Here is a 26,283-nt window from a genome sequence, read left to right as displayed (position 1 = left end):
CCAGCGGCACCATTTGAAAGCCAAAACAGCTGGGTGGTGGTAGCTCAAGCCTTTAATGTCAGCACTTGGGAGGCAAAGGCAGGCAGAACTCTTTGAGATAGAGGCTGGCCTGGTCTACAGAGTGGGTTCTAGGATAGCTAGGGCTACACAGAGAAAATCTGTCTTGGAAAACCAAAAAAAGAAAAGAAAGAAAAGAAAAACAAACTGGAAAATACACAAATGCCCATGGATAGATAAATAAAACATGATACAGTCACACAGTGAAATACTGTATAACAGTGAAATGAATAATCTGTGGCTATAGTCAGTAATACAAATGAATCTTACTTGAGTAATAGTGAACAAAAGAAACCAGTATCAAAGACTCCATTTCATATGGCTTCATCTAAGCGAAGTTTACAAGCTAAACTAATGTGATGTCAAAGCAATTCCTACTTTGGATGGAAGATACTAGCTCTCCTGAAAGAAACTTCTGGGGTGCTGGTAAGTTTCTGTTCCTAAATCTGATTGTGGAGTACTAATAGTGCTAGTTGGTTAGAGAATTAACTAGGTTGTGAGCTCCATGCATACTTTTTTGTGTGTGTATTCTATGGAAATTAAAAAAAAACCATTAATGATACTTAGAGTTATGAACAGGAAGAAGGAAAAGGATTGTGAACGTGAAGTAATTAGTAATTATCACTGTGAGGAGAGAGGTTTTGATCCATATGGACCAAGGCCAATGAGTAGCTGGAGCAGGGGGTGGGGGTGGGGGTGTAGCAGTGTTTTACTATTTTTGTTTGATCACATTTTTTATAATTTTGTGTAACTATAAAATCAAATTTTGTAATTGAAGGGAATAAAACTAAGACCAAAATATGTAATAAATAAATTAGGAAATATTAGTAGAAGGCTATTAGAATATTTATTTAAAGTATCTTGTATTTGACAATTTCAGTAAAACGACAGGATGCATACATACTCATTAGCCTTCTGCTATACCAGTGACAAGCAAACAGAAAACAATCAGAAACAATCCCACTTACACTAGCTTTCCAAAAGTGCCTAAGCATCGGAGATCCCAGTTAGTTACAGCAATCCTGAGCAAAAATAACACCGCTAAAAGCATGACCATACCCAATCAGATACTGCAGAGCCCTAACATCATGAACAGCATGGTACCAGCACAAAACGGACACATGGGCCACCAGAGTGTAACAGAGGACCCAAGTCCGAGATAGTACAACTGTAGCCACCTAGTTTTGACAATGGTGGCAAAAATACTCACCGGAGAAAAGATAGCCCCTTGAAAAAGTGCTGGGGAAACTGAACAGCTATGTGTAAAAGATTGAAACAAAATCATCTTGGACAAAACTCAACTCCAAAGGGATTGATGAGTTCAACATAAGACCTGGAACTCTGAAAGTGCAGGGGGAAAAGAGTAGGAAGTTTGCCTCAAGATACAGGCATCAGTAAGGACATTTTGGATTACAATTACCCAAGAAATGAGGCCAATAATCCACAAAGGAATCTCATAATTTCCAACACAGGAAACTGTCGAGTGAAGAGGCGCTCTAAAATGGAAGAAAATCTTTGCCAAATATACGTCTAACAGAGGGTTAATATCCAGCATATGTAAAGAACTCACAGAACTAATTATCAAGAAAACAACCCAATCTAAAACTTAGGGGTGGGTGTATGGAACTGAACAGAGACTTTTTTTTTTTTTTTTTAGTTGGGAGATTTGAATTATTTCAATCTCACTAGTTTTCATTGATCTGTTTAACTTATTGGTCTCTTCTTGTTTTAATTTGCAAGCCATATGCATCTACAAACTCATCCATTTATTTCCGGTTTTCCAGTTCAGTGGAGGATATATTTTCAAGATAAAACTGATGCTGTTTTGAATTTTATTGGTATCTATTGTAATTGTTCCCTTTTCATCTCTAATTTTGTTTGGGTTTTCTCTCTTTCTTTTGGTTAGTTTAGCTAAGAATTTGACAAATCTTGTTCATCGTTTCAAAGAACCAGTATTTTCCCTGTTTATTTTTTGGGAGAACACCTGTCAGTTGGTGAGAGTGGGGTATTGAAGTCACTCACTACTCTTGTGCCAGGATTAATTTGTTGCTTTGTATCGACTAGTATTCGTTTTATGAAATTGGGTGTTTCTGTGCTCAGGGAGTCTGTGTTTAGAATTATAATGGCTTCCTTATGGTTAGTGTACAGTGGCTGCCTTTATCAAGAGTTTGGGTCTGAAGTCTTTCAGAACAGCAACATCTGCTTCCTAGGTCCATTTTCTTTCAATACTTTTTCCCATCCTTCCACACTAAGGTGGGTAGGTCTCTTTTGTGGTTAGGTGGGTTTCTTGGGGGCAGCAAATAGACAGTTCCTGCTCTTTGATCCAGTCTGTTAGTCTGTGTCATCTGATTGGGGAAGTTGAAGCCATTAATAGTCACAGTTACTATTGAAAGATGTTCACTCTTCTTGTCATTTTGTTGACTTTGTAATGTTTAGGTCCCCTCCCCAACTATTATTCTAGCATGGTTTATTTATTTTTTCCTGTGGCTTTGTGGATGGATTTGTTTTCTCTCTCCAGTCCAAAGGATTCCTTCATGTGTTATTATTGGTTTGTTTTTTTTTTCTTTGAGATAAGGTGTCTCTGTGTAACCTATCCTGGAACTCACTCTGTAGACCAAGCTGGCCTCAAACTCAGAGATCCACCTGCTTCTGCCTCCCGAGTGCTGGGATAAAAGGCATGCACCTCTACTGCCCAGGACTTTATGTATTTTTGTAGAACTGGCATTGGGATCATAAATTCCTTTAATCTTTTTTTTGATGGAAAGTTTTTATTTTTCCTTCAATTATGGTAGTCTCTGTTGCAGTGGTTCTTAACCTTCCTATGCTTCCTAACCTCCCTTTAATACAGTTTCTCATGTTGTGGTGACTCCCAACCACAAAGTTATTCCATTGCTACTTCATAACTGTAAATTTGCTACTGTTATGAATTGCTGTGAGATAATGCTTTTGTACACTGGTTTAATAAAATGCTGATTGGCCAGTAGCCAGACAGGAAGTATAGGCAGGATAAACAAAAAAGGAGAATTCTGGGAAAATGAAGGCTGAGGGGCCACCAGCCCACCATCCAGGGAGCAGCATGTAATGGCACACAGGTAAAGCCACGGAACATGTGGCGACATATAGATGAACAGAAATGGGTTGAGTTTAACTATAAGAGCTAGTCAGTAATAAGGCTGAGCAGTTTTAATTAATATAAGCCTCTGTTGTGTATGTTTACTTGGGGGACATGAGTGGGAGAGATTTGTCCCTACTACCAGCAGGCCGGGGCACAGGAAAACTTCCAACTACAATGAATCATAATGCAAATCTCTGATATGCAGGATATCTGATATGTGAGCCCTGTGAAAGGGTCATTCAGCCCCTAAAGGGGTCAAGACCCATAGGTTGAGAACGGTTGCTTTATTGGATTTGTTCTGTTTCAGATCTTGTAATAGGTCTGCCTAGGCCCTTCTGGCCTTTAACTTTTAGCTGAATGGCCTGCTGTCATTCTGATGAGCCTGCCCTGGTGTGGGACTGGGAGTTTCCCTCTTGCTGCTTCTAATATACTTTTGTATATTAAACTCCTCTTGCATCAAACACCTTCCATTTGCTTCTGTGTAGTTAGTGTTTTAATTATGATGTGATGGGGGGAGACTCTGTTCTATTTTATTTGTTTGGTGACTTAGCTTCCAGTATCTGTTGACATCTCCTTCTTGACTAAAGTTGTTTTGGTTGATACTTTAAAAAGTGTTTCCTGACCTGGCTGTGGTGGCACAAGCCTTTAATCCCAGCACTTGGGAGGCAGAGGCAGGCGGATCTCTGTGAGTTCGAGGCCAGCCTGGTTTACAGAGTGAGTTGTAGGATAGGTTCCAAAAGCTACACAGAAACTGTGTCTCAAAAAACCAAAAAAAAAAAAAAAGTTTTCTGTGGTTTTGGAACTTTATCCTTATTCTTCTGTGCCTGTCATCCATACATTTGCTGTTTCTGACTGTCCCATGTGTCTCAGAATTCTCACTCTTGTATCTTGGCCCCTTTTTGACCCCTTTAGCTTGTCCCCTTGCCCTCAAGCTCGGCTGTTCTGTCAACAACTTGTCTGTTCTATTAGTGAGCCTTCCCATGGGCTCTTTATTTGACTCACGTTTTTTCATTTCCACAGTTTCAGATTGGTTTCGCCTCAGTCTTTCCAGCTCTTTGTTGAAGTCCTATTTCATGTCTTGCAGCACCTCCCTTACTTCATCCATTTGTTTATGCTTTCAATCAGGAGCTTATTTTCTTCCTTCAGCATATGTACCTTCTTTCAAGTTCCTTGGCTAGGATTCCACCTTGTTAGATGCCATTACTATAGAATTCGTAATTTTGGGACGAGTTGTGTTGTGTTGGTTACTTCATTGGGATGTATATATCTGGTGTTATTTAATCAGCCACATTTTTTTTTTCAGTTAAAGTATTTGCTGTGTTCACGTGGATTTGGATATGATACAGTTGAGTGCGTAGTTCAGCATAAAGTTCCTTAGTCCAGGAGCTGAGTGCTTGGTGTAAAGCATTGTATTATTCCCTGCCCAGAATATTAACTGCAAGAGCAATCTCAGCTGCTTGATATTCCCACTCTGCAAATGTCATACTAGCCAGTAGTCACATTGGTGCCTTTGATTTCAATAACCACTGGAGGATAAATAATCAAGAATAATATGGCATAGACTCAGGGTTAAGTATTAATCAGACTTGGAAAAGGAAAATAAAAACGAGGTGGGTAAAGGAAGTAGGAAAGGAAGTTGAGAGACTGGTATGGTCCACAGATTTTAGACATTGTTAAGTTGTGGACGGTTATAATTGAGAAGTAAATGGGGAGAGGATAGGATGAGAGAAGGAAGAGGATGGCTATATTCAATGTCCTGAAGAGTACAGTAAAGAATATCTTAGAGTAAGCTGGATGGAAACATAAACAATTGTCCTAAGACCTAAGCAATATACAAACAAAAGCAAAACTGTCAGGAGACATATACATGAGACTGGAAGTAAACTGATTAAAAAATAGGAAATAAAAAGATTAATGTTTTAGTTACTTTTCTCTTGCTTTGATAAAACACCATGACCAAGGCAACTTATGAAAAAACCCTCTCTTTGGGCTTGTGATTTCAGAGGGTTGGAGTCCATGGTGGCAGAGTGAAGGAACAGCCTAGAATTTACATCTTGATCCGCAACTACAAGGCAGAGCAAGTACTGGGAATCCCAGGAGTCTTTTGAAACCTCATCTTGTATACCCAGTGACACACCTGCTCCAACAAGGCCACACCTCGTAATCCTTCCCAACAGTTCCACCAAATGGGAACCATATATTCAAACATGAGCCTATGGGGGCAATTCTCATTCAGACCGCCACAGTACCTGTGGAGCGAATTGCTGGCACAGCTGTGCTGAGCTGAGGGTTTCAGGTCCCTCTGGCTTTAGCACGCTTCACTTGGTACTATGCTGAAAATAGTTTCTTCAAGCCTATGTTTATAATATTATATAGACCAAAGTATTAACAATTATAAATAGAGTATGGTTCTATTTTTCTGACTGCTCTATGTTTTAACATTAGAGTGTAGTATTACTTTTTAAAACTTTACTATAAAAAGTTTTCTGTAGCTGGGCGTGGTGGCATACGCCTTTAATCCCAGCACTCAGGAGGCAGAGACAGTTGGATCCCTGAGTTCGAGGCCAGCCTAGTCTATAGAGCAAGTTTTAGGACAGCCAAGACTACATAAACTGTCTTGGAAAACCAAAAACAAACTAACTAATTAAATAAATAATTAATTAAAAGGTTTGTTGTCATGCCAGCAGCTTCTATATGCATCTTGTCACTTTTGATTACATCAAGAGGCCATGTCAAGTGATTGGCCATACCATCCAGGTTCCTCTAAGGGTATTTACTGTATGCTGCTCAGGGACAGAAATCAGCTAACATTTTCAAGTCATATCTCTGTATTTATTACTTGTATATAGGTACATGAGTAAGATTTTTTTTTTTGTTTTGCCTAGCTAAACTTCAAGCATAAAATTTTGTTCAAGTTTTTATGTTTATCTTGTCCTAAGAACATTATACTTAATATTTTTCTGCTATACATGTTTCTGTTCTCTATGAGTTAGAAACCTCTTCTTGTCTGGTTATTCACTTTAAATGACCATTTTCTACAGGTGTTTGATGCAAGAGGAGTTGATGTTACTCCCCGACCTCTCTACCGTCCAGATCCACATACTGGAGCAGCAAAACCAAGTAAACTCTTGACGTCACAAGAAGGATCACTTGGATCAGAATTTATTTCTTCCTATAGCCTGTATCAGAATACAGTCAACCCTAGTATGCTAGGGCAGTTTACAAGGTGAAGTATACTGGCCCTAGTTCTTTTCATTTCACTTATATTGTTCTTCCATTTATATTGCATACATCCAGAATATATATGCGTCCAGTTTTCTAACTTCAACCCATCAATCCTAGTGTTCTAGCTTTTATGTTTTAATTATATTCATATTCAGAGCCAGACTGAAGATTTCCCACAGATTCCAAGTGAAAAGTGTGTAGATTTTATTTAAGATTGCCCAAGGAACCAAAAGAAAGGACTAACTTCACAGTTGGTTGCAAATTCCAATTAGCTACTTCGCCCCTGTATCTTTGGATTTTGTTGCTGTCAGTTAAAATACAGTGCAGTCACACTGCTCTAGAGCGCTCACTCAATGCACACATGAAACGTGGAAGGCCAGATGAGAAACAATGGATCTTCCAGTAAAGTTAACCTCTTGGTAAACAATTGAAACCATAAAGGTAAGATGTTACAGAGTAAAGTTATGATCGTTGGTTTAAAATTTATTTTTGAATTCTTCTGTCCATTTCCTGCTGTAAGTATATATCCCATGTGAAAGCTTTTCCTGGGGAGATGTAACACACATCTACTCACCCCAGAAAGGGAACCCATGACTGAACAAAACTAGTGATTGCATCAAAGTCCAGCGTGGTGAGACGTGAGTTTTTTATTGGCGTTACTAACAGGAGTGGGGTGAAGGGAGGCTTACAGGAATAGGGATGACTCAGAAAAGCGTCTGCATTACAGAAAAGCAGATTCCACATGGTGACCACAAGCCACTCTCCTGAGCTCTCTGCACAACACGTAGGCAGCTCTAGTTCCAGAATCTCTTCCCTCCTTAGTTGAGGTGCTCAGTCCCCTCTCCAGCAGCTGTTTACTCCTCTTAAGCTGGGGAGGGACCTTTGAGACTCTTCCAAGTGACTGTTTTTTCCAGGCATGACCTTTTATTTACCTCCTGAGTCTCATGAAATTTCCCCTACCCCCCACCCCTCGTAGGGAAGGTTTCCATTTGCACAGTAACTATGTCTTAAGTCACCTTTCGAGAGGAGGAAACCAACCGCAGTACAGTGTAGCTGTGTCTTGTTACCTTTTGAGAGGACTTTTGTAAAACTGAACTTTCGAGATGAGTTGTGAAGGATGCCCAGAAAACACATGAGAAGCAAAGAAGGGTATTCTTGGCTGAGGCCCTAAACAAACTCCTAGGATGGAGGCACTCGGACACCCAACAGCAAAATGATGAGAAGTGATAATGAAAATGGAGTCTGCGAGGGAGCTGTATTTTAGATAGTCATTCAAAATATACATTGGGAACACACTGATGGCCTCTGGATATAGATTTGATACGTTATTCAAAGTATATTTTCACTCTTTAAAGAACATGAAAAATTAACGGAAGATTTAAAAGTTATTTTGATTTACGTTGCATAATCTAGTATATTTGGTTTTTCTGTCTGTTAATGTAGTCTGATTTACACTTTTAGCTTCTCATAAGGCCATTGAACAAATGTGTTAATAACTTTCAAAGGTCAATCATGGGGAACAGCACACAGTCGAAGTCCAGTGTGTCCACAACTGAATCAATAACAGAGGACCTAGAAGAACCAGCTTACAAGAAGGAAAGGCTGGCTAGTTTTGCAGGTAGTAAAAACATTTTTTTAAATCTTACAGTTTTAATATATTTTCAGTGGTTTAACCCCCCAACACTGAAATTGCCATTGTTTGTAACATTTGTAAAACCTAGATTATTTTGTCACAGTGTGTATACCATTTTAAGATTAATTTCTTAATTGTGCCTGAAAGTAGATAGAAAGGAACTAAGGACCTGTCTCAGTGGGAGAACATTTGCCTACATGGAAGGCCCTGAGTTTAGTCCTTACCAATGAGAGTCCCCTCTTGTGTGTGTGTGTGTGTGTGTGTGTGTGTGTGTGTGTGAGAGAGAGAGAGAGAGAGAGAGAGAGAGAGAGAGAGAGAGAGAGAGAGAGAGAGAGAGAAACCTAAAGAGAAATGTAGCTTGAGTTTTCTTGCCTGGCCCACAGTCAGGACAAATCTCTCTCACCTGCCAGTCCCACAGCCACTCAGACCCAACCAAATAAACACAGAGACTTATATTGCTTACAAACTGTATGGCCGTGGCAGGCTTCTTGCTAACTGTTCTTATATCTTAAATTAATCCATTTCTATAAATCTATACCTTGCCACGTGGCTCGTGGCTTACCGGCATCTTCACATGTGGCTTGTCATGATGGCGGCTGGCAGTGTCTGTCTCACCCAGCTTCCTGTTCTCTCAATTCTCCTCTCTGTTAGTCCCGCCTATACTTCCTGCCTGGCCACTGGCCAATCAGTGATTTATTTATTGACCAATCAGCAACACATTTGACATACAGACCATCCCACAGCAGAGAAACTCCCATTTTTCCTGTACATGTAGATACACGTCAACACTTGGAAATCGTTATCATTCTTTTGAAGTGTTTATTTTACGTGTATGGGTGTTTTGCCTGTGTGCATGTCTGCAGTATGTGTGTGCGGTGCCTGCAGAAGCCAGGGGAGTACATTGGATCCTTTGGAACTAGAACTACAGACCATCATGCGTCTTCCTGTGCATGCTGGGACGTGAACCTCAGTTCATCTGCGAGTGGTAGTAGCCACTGAGCATCCTTCCAGCCCCTCATCCTTTTTTATCTTGAGTTGCCAGATGAATAATCATAGTCTTTACATAAATAAGGGTCTGTTTGTGAAATAATTGAGTGCTTCACTCTTAGCTTTGTCTACTGTTCTTCAAGAAAAGTAGCGTTAGGGCCCTTTAGAGAAATAGCTGGTTTCTGGGTCTTGGGCAGGTATAAGATGAGCAAGAAAGTAAAAAAAAAAAAAGTGCTTGGGCAAAACCCTGCCTCTCCCCACTCCACCGTTAGTGTTTCCGTTAGCCAAAGGCAGACAGGTTCAACAGCAGGAAGCATAGTGCTCATTAGCAGTGTCCGTGAGCCCATACTTAGATATATGATAAAGGGTAGAGTAGAGAAGCATTTTAATTCCTGTGTAGATATTTGTCCTTCAAGGTGGAGCTTTCCTATCCTCTTACATGTGGGCTTTGCACCATGGCTTTCTCCAGACTACAGTGTATGAAAACAGAAACTAGTCTCAGCTAAGTGGTGATGACGTCAGCAAGAAGTCATGTCGATAGCCTTGATGTGCCATAAGATGAGACTTTACTCCTCTATTTCCTTCCAGAAACCTAAACGGAAGCGTGTTCTATATGTATGACCAATACCCCTCAGTCTTCTAACACAGGAAACTGCCACAGTCTAGGAAAACCTAAGGGACAGGATGACCAAATGTGGTGTTTTGGCTGATATTTTGGAATGCATTATGAATTTTTAGATGACATTAAAGATGAAGCAGACTGGAATAAAAGCTGGGCTTCAGATGAGGAAGTATCACTGTTGGTCCATTAGTTGCACTAGGTACACCATATGAATGCTTCCAGTGGGGAACCACTGAGTGCAGGTTGTACTCAACCACTAATATTCTTACTTTGTCTACACCTTGAATATTCTAAACAGAAAGAATTGCTCTAAACTATCTTAAAATCTTTCACACACCTTCTGGGTGTTCTGCCGCATGCACTTTTCAGAGCCAAAAGGAGGCTGATGCTTGGAAATGCTTGGAGTTTTATTTGTATGATAGAGCAGCATGTTAGGCACAGACTGTCGCTTGCTCAGCACAGAGATAAATGAGTAATAGATAATTTTATATGAACTCATAAAGTACCCGTGGTTAGCACATATGTGTTTGTGAGGAGAGAGAAGCACTATTTTATAACTCCATCTGATTGTAATTGCATGGGACTCATTGTAGCTAAACAACAGCTTGAGGAAGGCTTCATGGATTCTTCCTTACTGAGGTCTCTTAATGTGACCAGGTAATATATCTTTTTCCTTACCCAGTTTTGAATTAATTGAAAAACACAGGGTAAGGGCAGATATGCTGGAAACAAAACGCTGCATTATGAGTAAAAGTGCTTTTGAAGCTTCAAAGGTGACAGGTCTCACCCATTCACTAAATGCTGTAGACTACTACAGAGTCTTTCCTGTCCCTCTGGAGGGGCTTCCTGTGTGAAGATGTAAAAGGGAACCATGATTGCTCTACACAGCTAAAGATCTCTTGAAGAACATCAGGGGTGGAGAAAGATGTGCTTCCTCTGTCACTGAAAGCAATAAGTGCATTGATAGGTATCTTGGTAAAGATCCCAACGTAGTTTCCATCTATTGTTAAGAACAGTCTGGAGCCTGTGATCATGATGCATGAACTAGATTCCATAGGTACGTAGTGCTGCTTGAATTCGCTTTTTTAATGTTTCAAATTCGGGTAACGTTCAGGAGATAATAGATCTGCACAAAAGTCCAGTTGCTGTTCTGTGGTTTTGTCTGGGTAGTGCGCTCCTCTGCCATTAAAGAAGACTTCTTTTCCCCAAGTCTCTGCCATTAAAGAAGACTTCTTTTCCCCAAGTCTAATACATAACTGATGTTGTCACATTAGAGTCCATATGTGTGCTATATCTCGTGCGAGGTTGTTTTTAGAACTGTCTGGGCTGCAAGGCTACTTTATATATAGCCGAGTCATTAACCAACATCTGATGCTCTAAAAGAGTAGTCAGAGGATTAAGAGCCTGTTCTTTTCAGTCTCCAGATTCCCTGTGTTCCTGTGGAGCATTAGACATCTTACTCCTGCTTCTTTTCTTTATTGATGCTGTAGGAAATCTGAACTAGATATACCTCAGACCTGTCCATGTGGACAATTCGTTTACTTCTTTTTGCTTATCCTATCTTAGCCAGATTACTTATTTAAATCTTGTCTTTATTTTAAAATCTATTGCAGAGCAAATTATTTTTAAGAATCCTTAAGAAGGGCTTCCAATTGAAGACTTCTTCTTTCCTGACCTTTATTTTATGTCATTGTAACTACAATGTAGACTGTGTTCTGGGCTAGTCTTCATTTAGATTTGTAGCGCAAACATTTCCATAGTATCTTAAAAATACATGTATTAGAATTTCATGCGTGGATGAGAATGTGTTCCTATATGTAACCATTCCAGATGTTGGTTGTTTTTTTAAAAGATACTTATACTTTTTTTTTTTTTTTTAGATTTTTAGGAGGTTGTTTTTCTCAGGTCCTGAGCATTAAGAGGAGACTGAGTCTCATCATACTCTTGCTTTATTGTCCTAAAGCAAGTCAAACTTGACCCGTTACAGTCTTGTGCATCCCCACTTTCTCCTCTTTTGATAAGAAAAGCACACAGAAGCCTGGTATGGTCCGTGCCTTTAATGCCAGTACACTGGAGGTGGAGACAGAAGGGCTGCAGGCTAGAGACCAGCTTGGGCTATATAGTGAGGGCCTGTCTCAAAACCCTAAGTCTATTGAACCATGACCCATATGCCACATCAAGGGTGTTTCTTGCCTGTAATCCATTCCAGGCTTTCTCATTTCTGAAATTTTATCCTTAGTAAAATTCTCCTATTTTAAAAATCTCTCACTATTCTAAAGATTTGGACCAATCTTATTTGTGTGAAAACTGAGATTGTATCATACCTATGGTCAACCAGACCTGTTGAAAAGTCCTATGTCTCTTGTTGAAGATGATTAAAGGTGGGCTATAAAAAAAAACAAAACAAAACAAAACAAACAAAATAATCAGTAAGGCTGCTGAGGCCCCAAAGGGTCAGGTGCCTTTCCCAATACACATGCCCCTAACTTCCTTCGCAGTAGCACCAACAACTACCTCAAAATCCCTAGTCAGAGAACAGGGTAACTGTAACAGGATTGCCCTTGGGGCTGTGCCCAGAGGTCTGAGACTAGGCTAGCATTGAAACCTGTAGCAGCAAAGCAGGCTGTTATGGGCTTCTCCAGTTGTTTTCACAGAGGTTAAATAGAGCACTGTTTAAAGACACTTGCTATGTGTGTGTGTCATTGTTTCTTAGTGACTAGGCAGTTTGCACACTCACTGTGTGTGTGTGTGTGTGTGTGTGTGTGTGTGTATGTGTGTGTGGTCACTGGGTCTTAGTGATTCGGAAGTGTGCACACTAGCAGCTCCAGGATGATATTACTATGGAATGTATTTCAGATGTGCGAGTTCTGAGGACCACACCTGAAACAGCTCTAACAAAGGAAGAGCTGGAGAAGGACATACAGATCATTCTTACAGAGACAGAAATGCTGAGATTTTTTGATCTGCCAACAGTCACGTTCGCAGTAGACTCCGAAGAAGCTGAGAAAATAGTGTATGTGTGGTTCAGTTGTCTATGTTACTTCTGCATAGCTCAGGTGCCGAACTAGAGGTTCTTGTTCTTTTGAAGAGCCCTTGGAGATTTCTAGGAATGTGCCCTTGAAATTATATCCACACTCTGTGATCTTACATGGGTATGTTTATATCACATGTCATTTTTCTATAGGAAAAGTCTTTATCTTTAGCATAGCCTGCGTAATTATGTGAAGTTCTGAAGAAGAAAGGGCAATGGTCAGCAGGTCCAAAGTTCCAGTGTCCTGTCACAGCTGTGTGACCACAGTTAATATATGTTACAAAATAGCCAGAAGAGACGATTTGGGGCTCCCCACAAAGAATAAATGTTTGAGGTGGAAGATATGTTCTTTCCTGTGATTTACTAAACTCAGTACATGCACATATCCAAAGCACGAGGGCCCAAGTTAGAGTCCCAAGAGCCCGCATAAGAAAGCTGTGTGGTTGGTATGGGAGGCCTGGAGACAGGAGGACTGCAAGGATTTGCTGACTGCTGGCCCAATTCAAGGGATTAAAAGAGTGACAGGCCACCTGACATTCTCCTCTGGCCTCCATGTACCGTCACCCGCATATATATGTGTATTTACCACACATACATTTAAATAACTGACACATACAATGATAATAAATAAATACATTAAAAATGATTCCCTCAGACTGAAGTTGATAAAAATATACCAAATCAATAAAAAGACAAGATGTCATTAAAGAATAAACAACAGATCCTAAATTCAGACTCTGAGGATGTTAGAGCTATGGTATGACTGGATATAAAATGCAAAATAGTTGTGAAATGTTTCAGCAATTAAGATGGTTAAAACATTTACATTAAGAAGCTCTGAATGACACATTTGGATAAGAACTTTATGCAACTGTCAAAAAAGCAAACGTTGGTTTAAATGTAATTGAGTAAAGATTAAATGGCTGAAAAAATAGGTCTGAATAACTACACAAAATGAAATGTAAAAAGAAAATGGATCATAAAAATAATGGTCTAGCATGTCAGTGTTTCAAACACGCACAGTACAAATCACAGAGGACTGTTCAGAGTGAGGGAGGCTGTCCTGAGCTGCTAACAGACTCTTGTATAGAAGTAAAAATGAAATCAACAGAAACATCCTCAGTGCATTGTGCTGACAGGCCTGAAAACCAAATATAAAGAGAAGAAGGCTTTTTCAAGGTTTATTTCTATTTGCGTGTGTGTGTGTGTGTGTGTGTGTGTGTGTGTGTGTGTGTGTAAGAGAGAGACACACACGAGAGAGAGAGAGAGAGAGAGAGAGAGAGAGAGAGAGAGAGAGAGAGAGAGAGACTCTGTTATGTGTATGTAGGTGCTAGGAGAGGCCATAAGAGGGCGTGACATTTCCTAGAACTGGAGTTACATGTGGTTGGAGCTTCCCAGTGTGGATCCCAGGAGTCAAACTCCGGGCCCTCTGGAGGAATAGCAAATGCTCTTAACCACTGAGCCATCTCTGTACCCCAAAAGAAGATTTTTTAAGTAGAAGAAAATATAGGGAAAAAAATGCAGAACCTTTAGAAAAGCAGACGGACAATTTAGGGAAGATCACTTCATAACCAAAGGGGAGTATAACAGTTTTAAATTAAAATTTCAAAGTGGAACTTTTCTTTGCACTGAAATGAAAAATTAGTAAATTCCAACTAAGGCATTCACATACACACTGGGAGGCTAGAAAACATTTTCTAGATTAATGAAATTAAAATGTGAATTTAAAAATACTTATAACTAGGCAGTAGTGACACACACCTTTAATCCCAGCACTGCAGAGGCAGAAGCAGAAGCAGGTGGATCTCTGTGAATTCAAGGCAAGTCTGGGCTACAGAGTAAGTTCCAGGACAGCCAAGGCTGTCACACAGAGAAACCCTGTCTCAGAAAAAAAAAAATTCAAAAATACTCATAACTAACCAGTTATGAAAATAGCATGCACATAGTCCTGCAAAAGTAATAATTTGAAAGAATTTGTAGCTTTAGATGTCCCTATTAAAGTTCAAAAATTCTCTGAACAGACTGATAGCATATTATTGGTGAACGCTGAAGGTAGTATGGACATTTGGAAAGCACAACATGAAACAGTCCTTTGGTGGCAATATAATGAAATATTTTCCTAAGGAAGTTTTAATGCTCACTTCACATTTTGTTACACTCTGTATTAATGAAAACACTTGACAACATGTAATGTAGAAAGATGATGATATATGTTCATAATCATTTTTATTAATTAGCTACTTTTTGTTTTTTTTACAGAGAGAAAAATGTGAATTATGAAGTCCTTTGTAGAAATAGATTAGGCAATGACTTATATGTGGAAAGAATGATGCAAACATTTAATGGAGCACCAAAGAATAAAGAGGTTCAGTGTGAAAAAATTGTAATGGAAGAAAAAGGTAATTTGTTTTATTACTGTTGGCAAACTGTTATATTTTAATATATGTTCCTGGAGTCTGTCAGTTAACACATGTTAATCTATATAAATAAAAAATGGAAATTGATTCGCCCAGATATCAATGCTAGTTATTATAATTTTTAATGTTTAGAATTTGACAAGGTAACAGGAAATAATCATAAAGTTATTTGAGTAACATAATTGCTCAGACTGATTTTTATTCACACTACATCAGAACTCTGCACTCTTCAATTTATAAAAATTATAGAAAATGATTTTATGATATGGTTTGCTACTGCCACGTACACTTTGTATACTCCACACAACCTTTCCATTCTTCCTGTAGTAACTGGCTTAATGATCAACATAAGGCGACAAAGTAGATCGGATTATTAACCTCCATTTCATAGATGAGGAAATAGCCATAGAGGAGTAGCCTAAGCTGTTTTTGTCTTAGAACCTGTGCGCTTAGACACTACACTTACCTCCTCTCAATGTTCACAGACTAGCTTTTCTGAGAATACTGTATAAGCAAAAGCCCTTGGTGTGTGGGCAGAGGAAAAACTAGGAGAAAGAGCATACATATTCTGATTACAGTTACATTTCTTTTTTAAAGATTAAAAATACAAACCTCTAGTAAAAAGAAGTATAGTTTTTTTTTTTGTTGTTGGTTTTTTTTTGTTTTTTTTTTTGTTTTTTTTAAGTAAAAGAGTATTTGTGTGTCTTGTAGGTGGGAATATTTATTGCTCACCCTGACACTTCCTTTTATGTGAAAGAGCAAGACTAAATGCTCCAATCTCCTTTTAGTTTTTCATTCCTGCCTCAGAGCAGAAGTGTGGCTTGCCTGAGTGGTGCATTTGGGAGTACAAACATGGGTGTACCTGGACATCCTGCTGTTTTTCCTTCCCTGGTAGCCTGGTAGCAGAAAGTACAAATTCTTACTAGCATGAAACCCTGGGTTTGATCTACAGCACTGCATAAATGAAGTGTGGTGCTGCATTCCTGTAATGCCTCTGTTCTCCTTGAGGGGAAAGCAGGAGGATCAAGAGTTCAAGGTCACCCTCAGTTGTGTAGCAAGTTCAAGGCCAACCCGAGATACATGAGGACCTATCTTGTAGAAAATAAGAAGTATAATAATGGAAATGAGAATGTGCACTACAGTTTGCAACAGAACATTTAGGAAAGAGGATGGGATATTAATTCTTAATGATAGATCATTACAAAAGATCCAGTCTGAGGAACAGAAAGGAAAAAAAAAAATAAAACCTAAGTTTTACCAAAATAGTTGTGTAGGGAACTTTACTGAGTAAAAAGAACTGAGATGCTTCCCATAAGCAGATCCGTAAACTCTAAGCTGTTATATGTTAGCCCCTAGCAAAAACACTCTCTGGGTGTTATCCAAGTCCATATCCCATGACAGGCTGATGGGGTGAGTCTTCCCCGGCCAGGGTGGGAAGGATGGAGAAACAGAGGTCAGGTGAGAGTGAGGGTAACCTGGGCTACCCCTAAAACATGAAGGCATTTCTAGATGCGAAGAGGGAGGTGGCTCAGGATCTCCCGAGGTATCCTTGTGAACTATTTCTTCATTATTTTCCTGTCAATACTGTTAAAATTAACATGTTTTTAATAGAAAATAAGTTTAGATTTTTCTATAACCAGTTACATACAAAGCTGTAATACTAGAATTTGCTTTGAAATCCTTTTGCCTTTTCTGTCCGTTTAGGCATAATGGCCACTGCCTGGGATTTGTACGATTCTTTCAATGATCCCAGAATTCTATCAGCAAAACCATCTACAGTTGGAAGTAAAGGAAGTTTACTTGCTAAAGACCAGGACCAAAATCTAGACGGGAAGTACCATGGGCAAAAGTGAGGCTGCTTTCATTCCAGGGTTTGAAGGATGTCTTCACATAGCATTTTATATCCCTCTGCAGTAGTTATGAAGTTTTCCTGTCCACAGAACATTAAAAGTACAACTTCTTCAGGGATTCTCCTTGTACTTTCACAGCTTCCTGGATTCCAAGCATGAAATTAAGTTTTTTGTTTTGCTTTGTTTTGTTTTCTCTTAGACACCAGTTAGGCGTTTGTTGTTGTTTGAGACCTGGCCGAGAACTTGCTATGTGCACCGGACTGGCCTCGAACTCACAGAGATCCTCCCACCTCTGACTCTGAGTGTTGGGATTAAAGGCATTTACCACCATGCCGTGCCTTGTTTTTGAGTTTTTCCCTAGTGCATTTTTGCTTCCTCTCTTTCTAAACTTTTTTCCACACATATGTATACGTATGTGCATGTTTGTTTACGTGGGTGTGCAAGTTTATGTGTGTGTGCACTATACCAATGTGAATGGAGGTCAGAGGGCAAATTTGAGTGTGGATCCTCACCTTCCACCCTTCTGAGATGATAGTCACCTGAATACTATAATCTCACAGGGCCCCAAGGCTCTATTCATTATGTGTATTCAGAGTAGTTTTATTTTATGTTTTTTTAATTTATGTTTATTCTCCTTGGTTTAAAGATTGTTTTTATTTTAAACCAGGTGTGTGCATGGCAGTGGGGGCTGTGCACACGAACACAGTGCAGGAGGAGGCCAGAAGAGGATACCAGAGTTCCTCAAGCTGGAGTCACAGGCAGTTATGAGTTACCAGATGTGGGTGCTGGGAATTGGATTTGGTCTTCTGTAAGAGCAGTATGCACTCTTAACTGTGGAGCTATCTCTCCACTTGTTTCTAAGATTAGTTTCTTGCTTTATGAAATGAGCTGGATGTGGTGGTACACACCTTTCATCCCAGCACTCAGGGGCAGAGGCAGTCAGATTTCTGTGAGTTCAAGCCCAGGCTGGTCTACGTAATGAGTTTGAGGACAGCCAGGATTACATAAAGAGACCCTGTCTCAACCCCCCCACCACCCCCACAAAAATAGCTTGTTCATTATTCTCGCTTTGTGTTCATTGATACATCTTTCTTTTTCCTTTCTAGTCTGTTATTTAACCCATTAATTGAAAATTTAGATTCTGAGAATGTTTTTCACTTCTGTAACTCCTCTTTGTTTTTCTTTTTTTTTTTTCATTTAAGTGTACTATTCCTTTGATAATACTTTTTATTTGTTCCAAGGGTGTTTATAAAAAGTATTTTTATGATGACCTATGTAAATTCTTTGTTAGATAATCCTACTGTCCCTTTCATCTTGGTGTTTGTGTCTACTCATTATCATCTTCTCAATTCAAGTTGAGATGTTCTTTGCTCTTGGTGCAGGGAGTGACTTTCAACTGAAGTCTAGATGTACAGCTTCCGTTTTACTAGGCTTTGCCAGTGTGTTAGCCAGGGAGTGGGAGCCTTTGTCTCATGGCTGCCAGTTGGTGGTAGACGTCCAGAGTGTTTTAGATAGGGACTCACTGTGTAACCCAGGTCTCCTAGACTCACTTGTCTTCCTCAGTCTCCTGAGTGCTGGGATGATAGGCATGCACCAGACTCAGTAGAAGACTGGGGTTTTTTGTTTGTTCGTTTGTTTTTGTTTTTTGTTTTGTTTTTTTTACCTGACTTCCTGTGGCACCTGAGGGATGTGACTGCTGAACTGTGATGAGCACTCCAGCTTCTTTCATACTTCTGTGGCTAAAATAGATAGGACTGCCTCATTACCTACTCAAATACATACAGCGTCACTGACATCACAGAATAGAGACTGTTGTTGTTATTATTGCTAGACAGTCATAAAAATTCTGATCCTTGACTCTGTCAACTTCAGTGGGGAGAAAGGAAATCTTGTTAGTGCCTGGTGTCTGAGAAATCCCAGGCTCCCCAGCTGTTCATGTCTGGCATTCTCATGAGTGGTAGAGGTGAATGTTCTGGTCCTCTACTGTAGCTTCTCTGATACCACACATTATGTCAAGGCCTCATGATGAAGATGGCAGCCAGGCTGTCACTTGGCCTTCGCACTTCCCCCCAGTTCTGCAGGACAGCTGCTGCAGTTGACGGGCTGCCCTCTCACAGCGTTGTTTAAGCTGCTCCTTGACCCTCTGAAGAGGGAGAACAGGCTTCTCGTGGGCATTCCTCTTTGTGTTCCATGTGCTGCCAAGTTGCTGTCTTTGTTTGTGGTGTGTCTTGAATGTATGAATCACCACTGTGCCTTTCCTTGGGTTTCATGGACCCTGAATAATCTTACTTCTCTTCTCCTTTCAAGGGCTCTTTGTATTTGTCTTCTGTCTAAAGTGTATGTTTTTTTAAATTGGGTTTAACATAGGAATAAAGAAAAGTGTATCCCATCTTCACAGAAGTTTTCACACTAGCAGTTTGCTAGGTAATGTGGTAGGGAGCATAGTGGCATCTATATTAGAGTCTGTAAAAGAACAGAAAGACATATTAGTTACTTTTCTGTTGCTATGATAAAACCCCATGACCAACGTCTACATACAAAAGAAAGCATTTAATTGGGCTTACGGTTTCAGAGGGTTAGAGTCCATGATGGCAGAGCAAAGTGAGTGCGGTAGGAACAGCTGAGAGTTCACATCTCGATCCACAAGCAGGCGGCCAAGAGCGCACTTATGATGTCACCATTTTTTGAAACCCCCAAGCCTGCCCCCGCTGACAAACCTCCCCCAACAAGGCCACAACTCATAATCCTTCCCAAACAATCCCACCAACTGGAGACCAAGTATTCAAACATATAAACTCATGGGGACTGTTCTCACTCAAATCATCACAACGTGGATATAAAGATAGTGATAGGGTTTATTTGATTGGCTCACAGCATGTGGTCCATCAATAGCTGTCTCATACTGGAAAGACTGAAACTGCATTAGCCATTCAGTCTATGAGGCTGGATGTCCCAACAGTCCTAATCTGGTGCTGGACATCTGGAAGATTCCTGCTGATCTTTAGTTTTCACTGGAGTCACAAAGAAGTTGGTTCTATCGTCATGAAGGACTGTCACAGCAACAGAGTAGATGAGCCTGCTAGCAAGAATGAGGGCAAGCAGGCAAAAAAAGCAGTTTCCTTTTTTATGTCCTTTGATCTGGGCTGCCACTAGAAGGTGCTGCTCACATCTAGGGTTGGTCTTCCTGCTTCAGATAATCTGACTGAGCAACTCACAGGAATGCCTAGCAGTTTATATTTTAGGTGACTCCAGATTCAGTCAATTTAACAACCAAGATTAGCCACTATAGTCCCCCAAGTTGATACACATTCCCCCAAATCTGTGAATATTGCAATGGAGGAAAGATATTTTTTCAGACATGATTACAGATTTATTTTCAAATTGGAAAGATTATCCATCATAATCTGGTTGCCCAATCTAAACACATAGTACTGAAAGGGCCAGAACCTTAGTCAGCTGTCAATTGAGAGCAGGTGTAATGACAGAAGAAGGTCTGAGAGACACAATGTTGCTGACATTGAAGATTGAGCAGATCTTTATGGTAACTCTTAAAAAGGTAGAGAAGCCAGGAAGACAAATTCTTCAGAGCCTCTAAAACACAACATGGTCTCATAAATTTGTTTTTTAGTTCAATGACACAACATCCTCTAACAAAAAGAACTTTAAGATAATCACATTGTGTTATTTAAGCCATGTGTTTGGTTTTTTTTTATAGCAGCCACAAAACTAATAATTAGTACAGTAGTCACACACACACACACACACACACACACACACACACACACACACACACAGGAAAATCATGAAGTCAGACCTTTGAAGATTGATAATCATTTTATTTCAATGTGAACAGTAAGGTACAGAGAATTACAGCTGCAATTTGAATGTGGCCCCCAAAGTTCATCTGCTGAAAATGTAATCCAGAAATTTGTATGTTTGTGTTATCTGCACATGAGCTTTGGGGAAGACATTGGAGTTAGATGGCATCGTGGGGATAGGGCCCCCCACTTCAGATTACTGCTTTTATAAGAAAATGCATCTAAGCTCTCATGCTCTACATTTCTGGCCATGTGGTGCTTTCCATCATGAAGTGGACAGCCAGAAGGCCCTCATCAACTGCAGCTTCTTGGCTTTGATCTTTCAAGCCTTTCGAAATGTAAGAAACACACTCCTTGTCTTTATAAATTACCTAATATGTAGTGACTTTCTTTTGGTGCATGTTCATAAATATTCACTGATATGAATGTGCATGTTCATGAGTACACATATACATGAGCATGCACATGTGTAGAAGTTAGAGGGTAACCTCTGGTGTCATTCCTCCTTAGACACTGTCTACCTTGTTTCTTGTGACAGAGTCTCTCATTAGGCCCTAGGGCTTAACCACCAGATTAGACTGTCCGGCCAGTGAGTTCGGGAATTCTCTTGTCTCTGTCTCTCCAGTGCTGGGATTCCAACTATTGCACCCTGCTTTTTACGTGGGACCTGGGGATTGAACTCAGGTCTGCATGTTTGCACAACAAGAATTGTATCAACTGAGCCATCTCTTCGGTTCTTTAAGCTATGGTTTTCTGATAAATTACCAGAAAATGGACCAACATGTATGCATTGTCCACAGTGAGTTATATGTTTGCATTGTACTTTCTTTGTGCGTGAAAGATTCAATAAATTACTATTGAAGGTGTTGGAAATGGAAAGAAGACAGAAATTATAAAATATAACTTTAAAAAAATCTTTAAAATGCATGAACCACCGACTACTACTTGGGTCTTTTGTAAGTGAGTTGTATTTGTATTTACAGATAGTGAAACTAGTTCCCTAATGGATATAGAAACTGTAATTCTGGCTAAAGTTCGCGAAGATGAAGAAGATCATTCAGAGGCAATACTAAAATCTGAGAAGCTTCAGCAAGACTTATTTTTCATGGAAAGGGTTTTGATGGAAAATGTATTTCAGCCGAAGCTTGCATCCTACCGTCAACTCCCTGTTTTAAAAGGTACCTTTAAAAAGTAATTAATCATGCTTAGACAAACGCGAATAATTAAAAAAATTAATTGTGCCATTGCATATTTGTAAATGTAATTTCCACACTAGTTATCACTCATCAAAGAATGTGTTTGTGTAATTTGAACCACTTATTAACTACCTACCAAGCATATGAGTGGCACTGGAGTCCAGACTAGGGAATCCACAGAAGGGCTGTCCCTCAAATTTAAAACTTCAAAAGCATTTTGTCCTTATTTTCTCCTGTTCCCGCATCAAATGGGGCACTTGTTTTTCATAGTGGTTTTTTTTTTTGTGTATGTTTGGTCTCCCTGTGCACCGCCATTAACTCTCACATTCCAACTGTTTCAGCACTGCTCCCTAACATTAGTGACAGGGACATTTATCTCGTTCTCACCACTGCACATCCCCACAGATATGTTCACAGAATATTGTGCTTTAGCTATTTACAAATTTATTTTCAGTTTTATGACTTTCTGGAGCTAGAACCCAGGTCCTTGTATACTTCTAGGCCCCCGAGTGATTTTTTTGTTTCTTTTGTTGTTGTTTTTAAAAGAGATTAATTCAGCCTTTAAGCACTGGACTGAAGTGAAATTTATGAAGGTTATGTAGTGAGTCATGTGATTCCAAGTTAATTCTTGCCACTAGCTGACCCTATCTTGTAAGTTTATCCTAAATCCCTCCTGGCCATTCAGTGCTCTAGATGTTCAGAGCCTTCCCATTGCTTAGGGTCAGCTTCATGTCTCAGAGTGTATCATTGCAGGTATCTGTAGTCCAGCCAGAGACTGTCATTGTGGTGTTTGGAGGTGACTTGGAATTCAGAGGACGTTGACGTCTGTCTGGCCTCCCATTGCTTTCCCTTCACTCTCTTTTCCTGTTGTAGTCCCGCTTTTCATGAACTCATCCTGATCCTCTAAACAAAGTTAATCTCCTATGTGGTTACATCAACAGTTAGATTACAAAGTAACATGTGTGGCAAATGGATATAGGCTTTTTGCCTGGAGAAAGCCAGGATACACTTTTAGAACTATGATCCTCTTTCATGTAAGGTTGCTATTTTAAAATGTGTTTCATGGATACTGTTCCATCCTATATCTAAAGAGTTGTATACTTGCAATTTAAAGTTCTGTAAATATTGACATTTACAAAGCTGAACAGTTAGTATATTACTTGTTTACTAATAAAATAATGGAACAAATACTTTAATGGGTAAGATTTATAGAAAGTGGCATGTTTATATTTAAACTGTGTTTTTAGCATACATAGAAAAGTAAGAAAGTTACATAACTAATACCCTGGTCAACACGGAGACTATCCCCATAAACTATCAGGATGGTCTTGTGCTGGTTGCATGTAAACATTGTCCACCTACCCCCCAGGCAGCAGTTGACTTTATCTGTAACCACAAGTTAACTTTCCCAGTTGTGGTATATCATGTAAGTGCATTCACATGATAAATACTGTTTTTTGAGCCAGTGAGATGACTCAGCAGGTAAAAGCACTTGCCATCCTAACCTGAGTTTGATTCCCCAGAACACACAGGGTAGAGACCATCTCTCTACCATACACATGTTCATGCACACACATACATACACACGCAAGTGTACGTGCACATACACACTCATTGATGTAATAATAAAAAGTTAAAATAACCTTGAGTTTGGTTCTTTCACTCACCATTCCTGATGTTAAGATTCAGCTAGATTGGTGTATATATAAATAGTTAATTTCTTTCTCAGTGAAGTGCTCCAGCATATGAAAATACCATAATTAGTTTACTCAACAGTTCATGGATCTGCATCGTGTTCCCTTTGAGTTTCCAATTGAGTCTTTTGGCAAATGTAGTTCAGTTTCTTTTATGAAAATGCCTCGCACTGGGTCATTGGGTAGATGTGTGTCTAGCTTCACTTTAGGAACCATGAAATATTTTCTCAAAGAATTATACTGTCTTACATTTCCATAACCAGTATATAAGAGTTCCAGTTTCTCCAATTGTTAATTGCTGATGCTAGCAATACTTTTAAAACTGTTGTATTAGCATATATTATGAATAACAGGTTTCATTACATTTTATTGATCACTTTCCTCTTCCTAAATAGCAGTTGCCTGTTCCAAGGAGGGAGGAATCATGAGGTCCCACTCCTTCATGAGGATCTATAGGCAATTCATAGTTGCTAGGGAGGTAGAGACATTCTCTTCATTGATATAGCCACTGGTAAACTGATCATACTCCTGTAAACAATATGGCCCCATGTAAGTAACTTTAATTAAACCCATTGGTATACACACACACACACACACACACACACACAAACACACAAGTTGGGGAGAGGGAGATGACAATCTTTTTAATGTTGTCTTAGTGATTAGTAATGCTGAATGTTTGTGGTTAATTTTGGTATTTGTGTACTTTTCATTTGGTGTTCAACTGGGTCTTTTGCATATACTAAAATTTAGTTCTCTTATTTAAGGTATTTGTGTGTGTGTGTGTGTGTGTGTGTGTGTGTGTATGTGTATGATGTGACTTGTGACTTGTGACTTCGTGTGCCAAGACACACACGAAGGTCAGAGGACAGCTTCGTGGGGTCAGCTCTCTCATTGGTCTTGGGAATCAAACCTAGGTTTTCTGGCTTTGTGGCAGTTGCCTTCACCCTCTGGGCCATCTTGCTGCCCCGATGGTATGTGTCAAGTACTTGGTAGGTACAAAAGAACAGTTTTTAAAAGGAAGGTAGTATGCAGTTGTAACCACTGAATATCAACGGTGTCAAAAGAATAAAGGAAACACATGGGAAAGTAACTGGTAAGGAAAGAGGTCAAGGTCTTTAATAACCAGGAAACCCAGAACATTCAGGTTATCACTGAAGGAGCAGAACAAAGTTGAAGAATCGAGGCTTTACAACTTAATATTAAGCTGTAGTAGGTAAGATAGTGCAGTGTTGGTGAGAAGGCAAACAGGTGAACTAACAACTTAGAGATCTCGAAACAGAGCTATCTAAATAGTCAACTGATCTTTGGCAAAAGACAATACAACAGAAATAAAGGCAGTCTTTACAACAAATGAAGTTAACATCCCCATACAAAAAGCAAATCTAGCCACAGTCCTTAGAATCCATAAGAAAATAGCTGAAATAGATTATAGACTCCAATATAAAACACAAAATTCCTAGAAAATAACATAGGCGAAACGATAACCTTGAGTGTTTAATATTGTTTAAAGTAAAACTCCCCAAACACAAGAGACACCACAGAGAGAATAAAAAGACCAGTCACTGGAGGAAATGTTCACGGAAGACAGAGCTGATAGACAACTGCTAGGTAAATATGTACAAATATGTCTAAAGACTTACCATCACGAAAACATGCTGGGCATTGTGCATATGCCTATCATCCCAGCACTCGCCAGATGTAGTCAAGAGGATCAGAAGTTCAAGACTAGGCTGGGCTACATGAGAGCCAATCTAAAACAACAGCAACCAATCACCAACACCCCGTACTTATGACTTAACATGAGAAGAACCTTGATGTGGTACACAGCTTGATGTGGTGCACATCCGTCCTAGCACTCTACAGACTGAGACAGGAGCACGAAGATTTCAAAGTCTGGGTCTGGAGAGAGGGCTGCGCAGGTAACAGCACTGGCTGCTTTGTCAGAGTACCCGGGTTTGATTCGATGCCCAGCACCCACACTGTAGCTCCCAATGGTCTGTAACTCCAATCCCACCAAACCTTATGCCTTCTTCTGGCTTCTAACAGCACCGAGCACACATGAGGTGCCCACACATACATGCAGGCAAAATACCCATAAACATTAAAATAGAATAAATAAAAACAAACTTAAACAGCAATAAAAACAAACAAAAAAAGGAGTTTAAAGTCTGCCTGATCTACATAGCAAAGTTCTGTCTCAAAATCAGTAAAAGGTACGAAGAGAAATCTCACCAAGGATGATATCCAGATGGGAAACCATATCATTGGGGAGTTACAAATTAAAACAACTGTGAGGTAAGTAAAACAACATGCCTGTTGGAATGGCTGGATCCCAAACACATGGCAATACCAAATGCTGGTGAAGATGAGGGACAAGAGCTCATTCGTGACTGGTGGGAATGCACACTGGTATGTCTGGTCTGGAAGACAACTTGACACTTATAAAACTAAGAGCAGTCTTACTGTACAGTCTATCAAGTGCATCTTGGTAGGTACTCAGATGAGCAGAAAATGTATACCCACACTTGTTGTTAGTTGCTATTGCTCTTTGGCTCTTTGGGGGGCCTGCCACCCAGCTCCCAAATAAATTACATGAGGATTATTCTTTCTTATAAATGGTCGGCCTTAGCTTGTC

General features: G+C 39.7%; 1 protein-coding gene across 1 annotated transcript in view; it reads left to right on the top strand.

The window, feature by feature from the left end:
* The window catches only part of Dnai4 (dynein axonemal intermediate chain 4), a 50,323-nt gene that overhangs the window by 897 nt on the left and 23,143 nt on the right, over window positions 1-26,283 (top strand). The window contains exons 2-7 of the mRNA XM_059254589.1: window positions 6,214-6,398; window positions 7,903-8,015; window positions 12,496-12,652; window positions 14,930-15,069; window positions 16,792-16,917; window positions 21,739-21,933. Coding sequence (XP_059110572.1) covers window positions 6,214-6,398; window positions 7,903-8,015; window positions 12,496-12,652; window positions 14,930-15,069; window positions 16,792-16,917; window positions 21,739-21,933 — 916 coding nt within the window. The remainder of the gene's footprint in view (window positions 1-6,213; window positions 6,399-7,902; window positions 8,016-12,495; window positions 12,653-14,929; window positions 15,070-16,791; window positions 16,918-21,738; window positions 21,934-26,283) is intronic.

This window comes from Peromyscus eremicus, chromosome 2, assembly GCF_949786415.1.
Source record: "Peromyscus eremicus chromosome 2, PerEre_H2_v1, whole genome shotgun sequence".
Lineage (NCBI taxonomy): Eukaryota > Metazoa > Chordata > Mammalia > Rodentia > Cricetidae > Peromyscus > Peromyscus eremicus.
The sequence above is the reverse complement of the archived record's forward strand: the minus strand, read 5'-3'. Positions and strand labels throughout refer to the sequence as shown.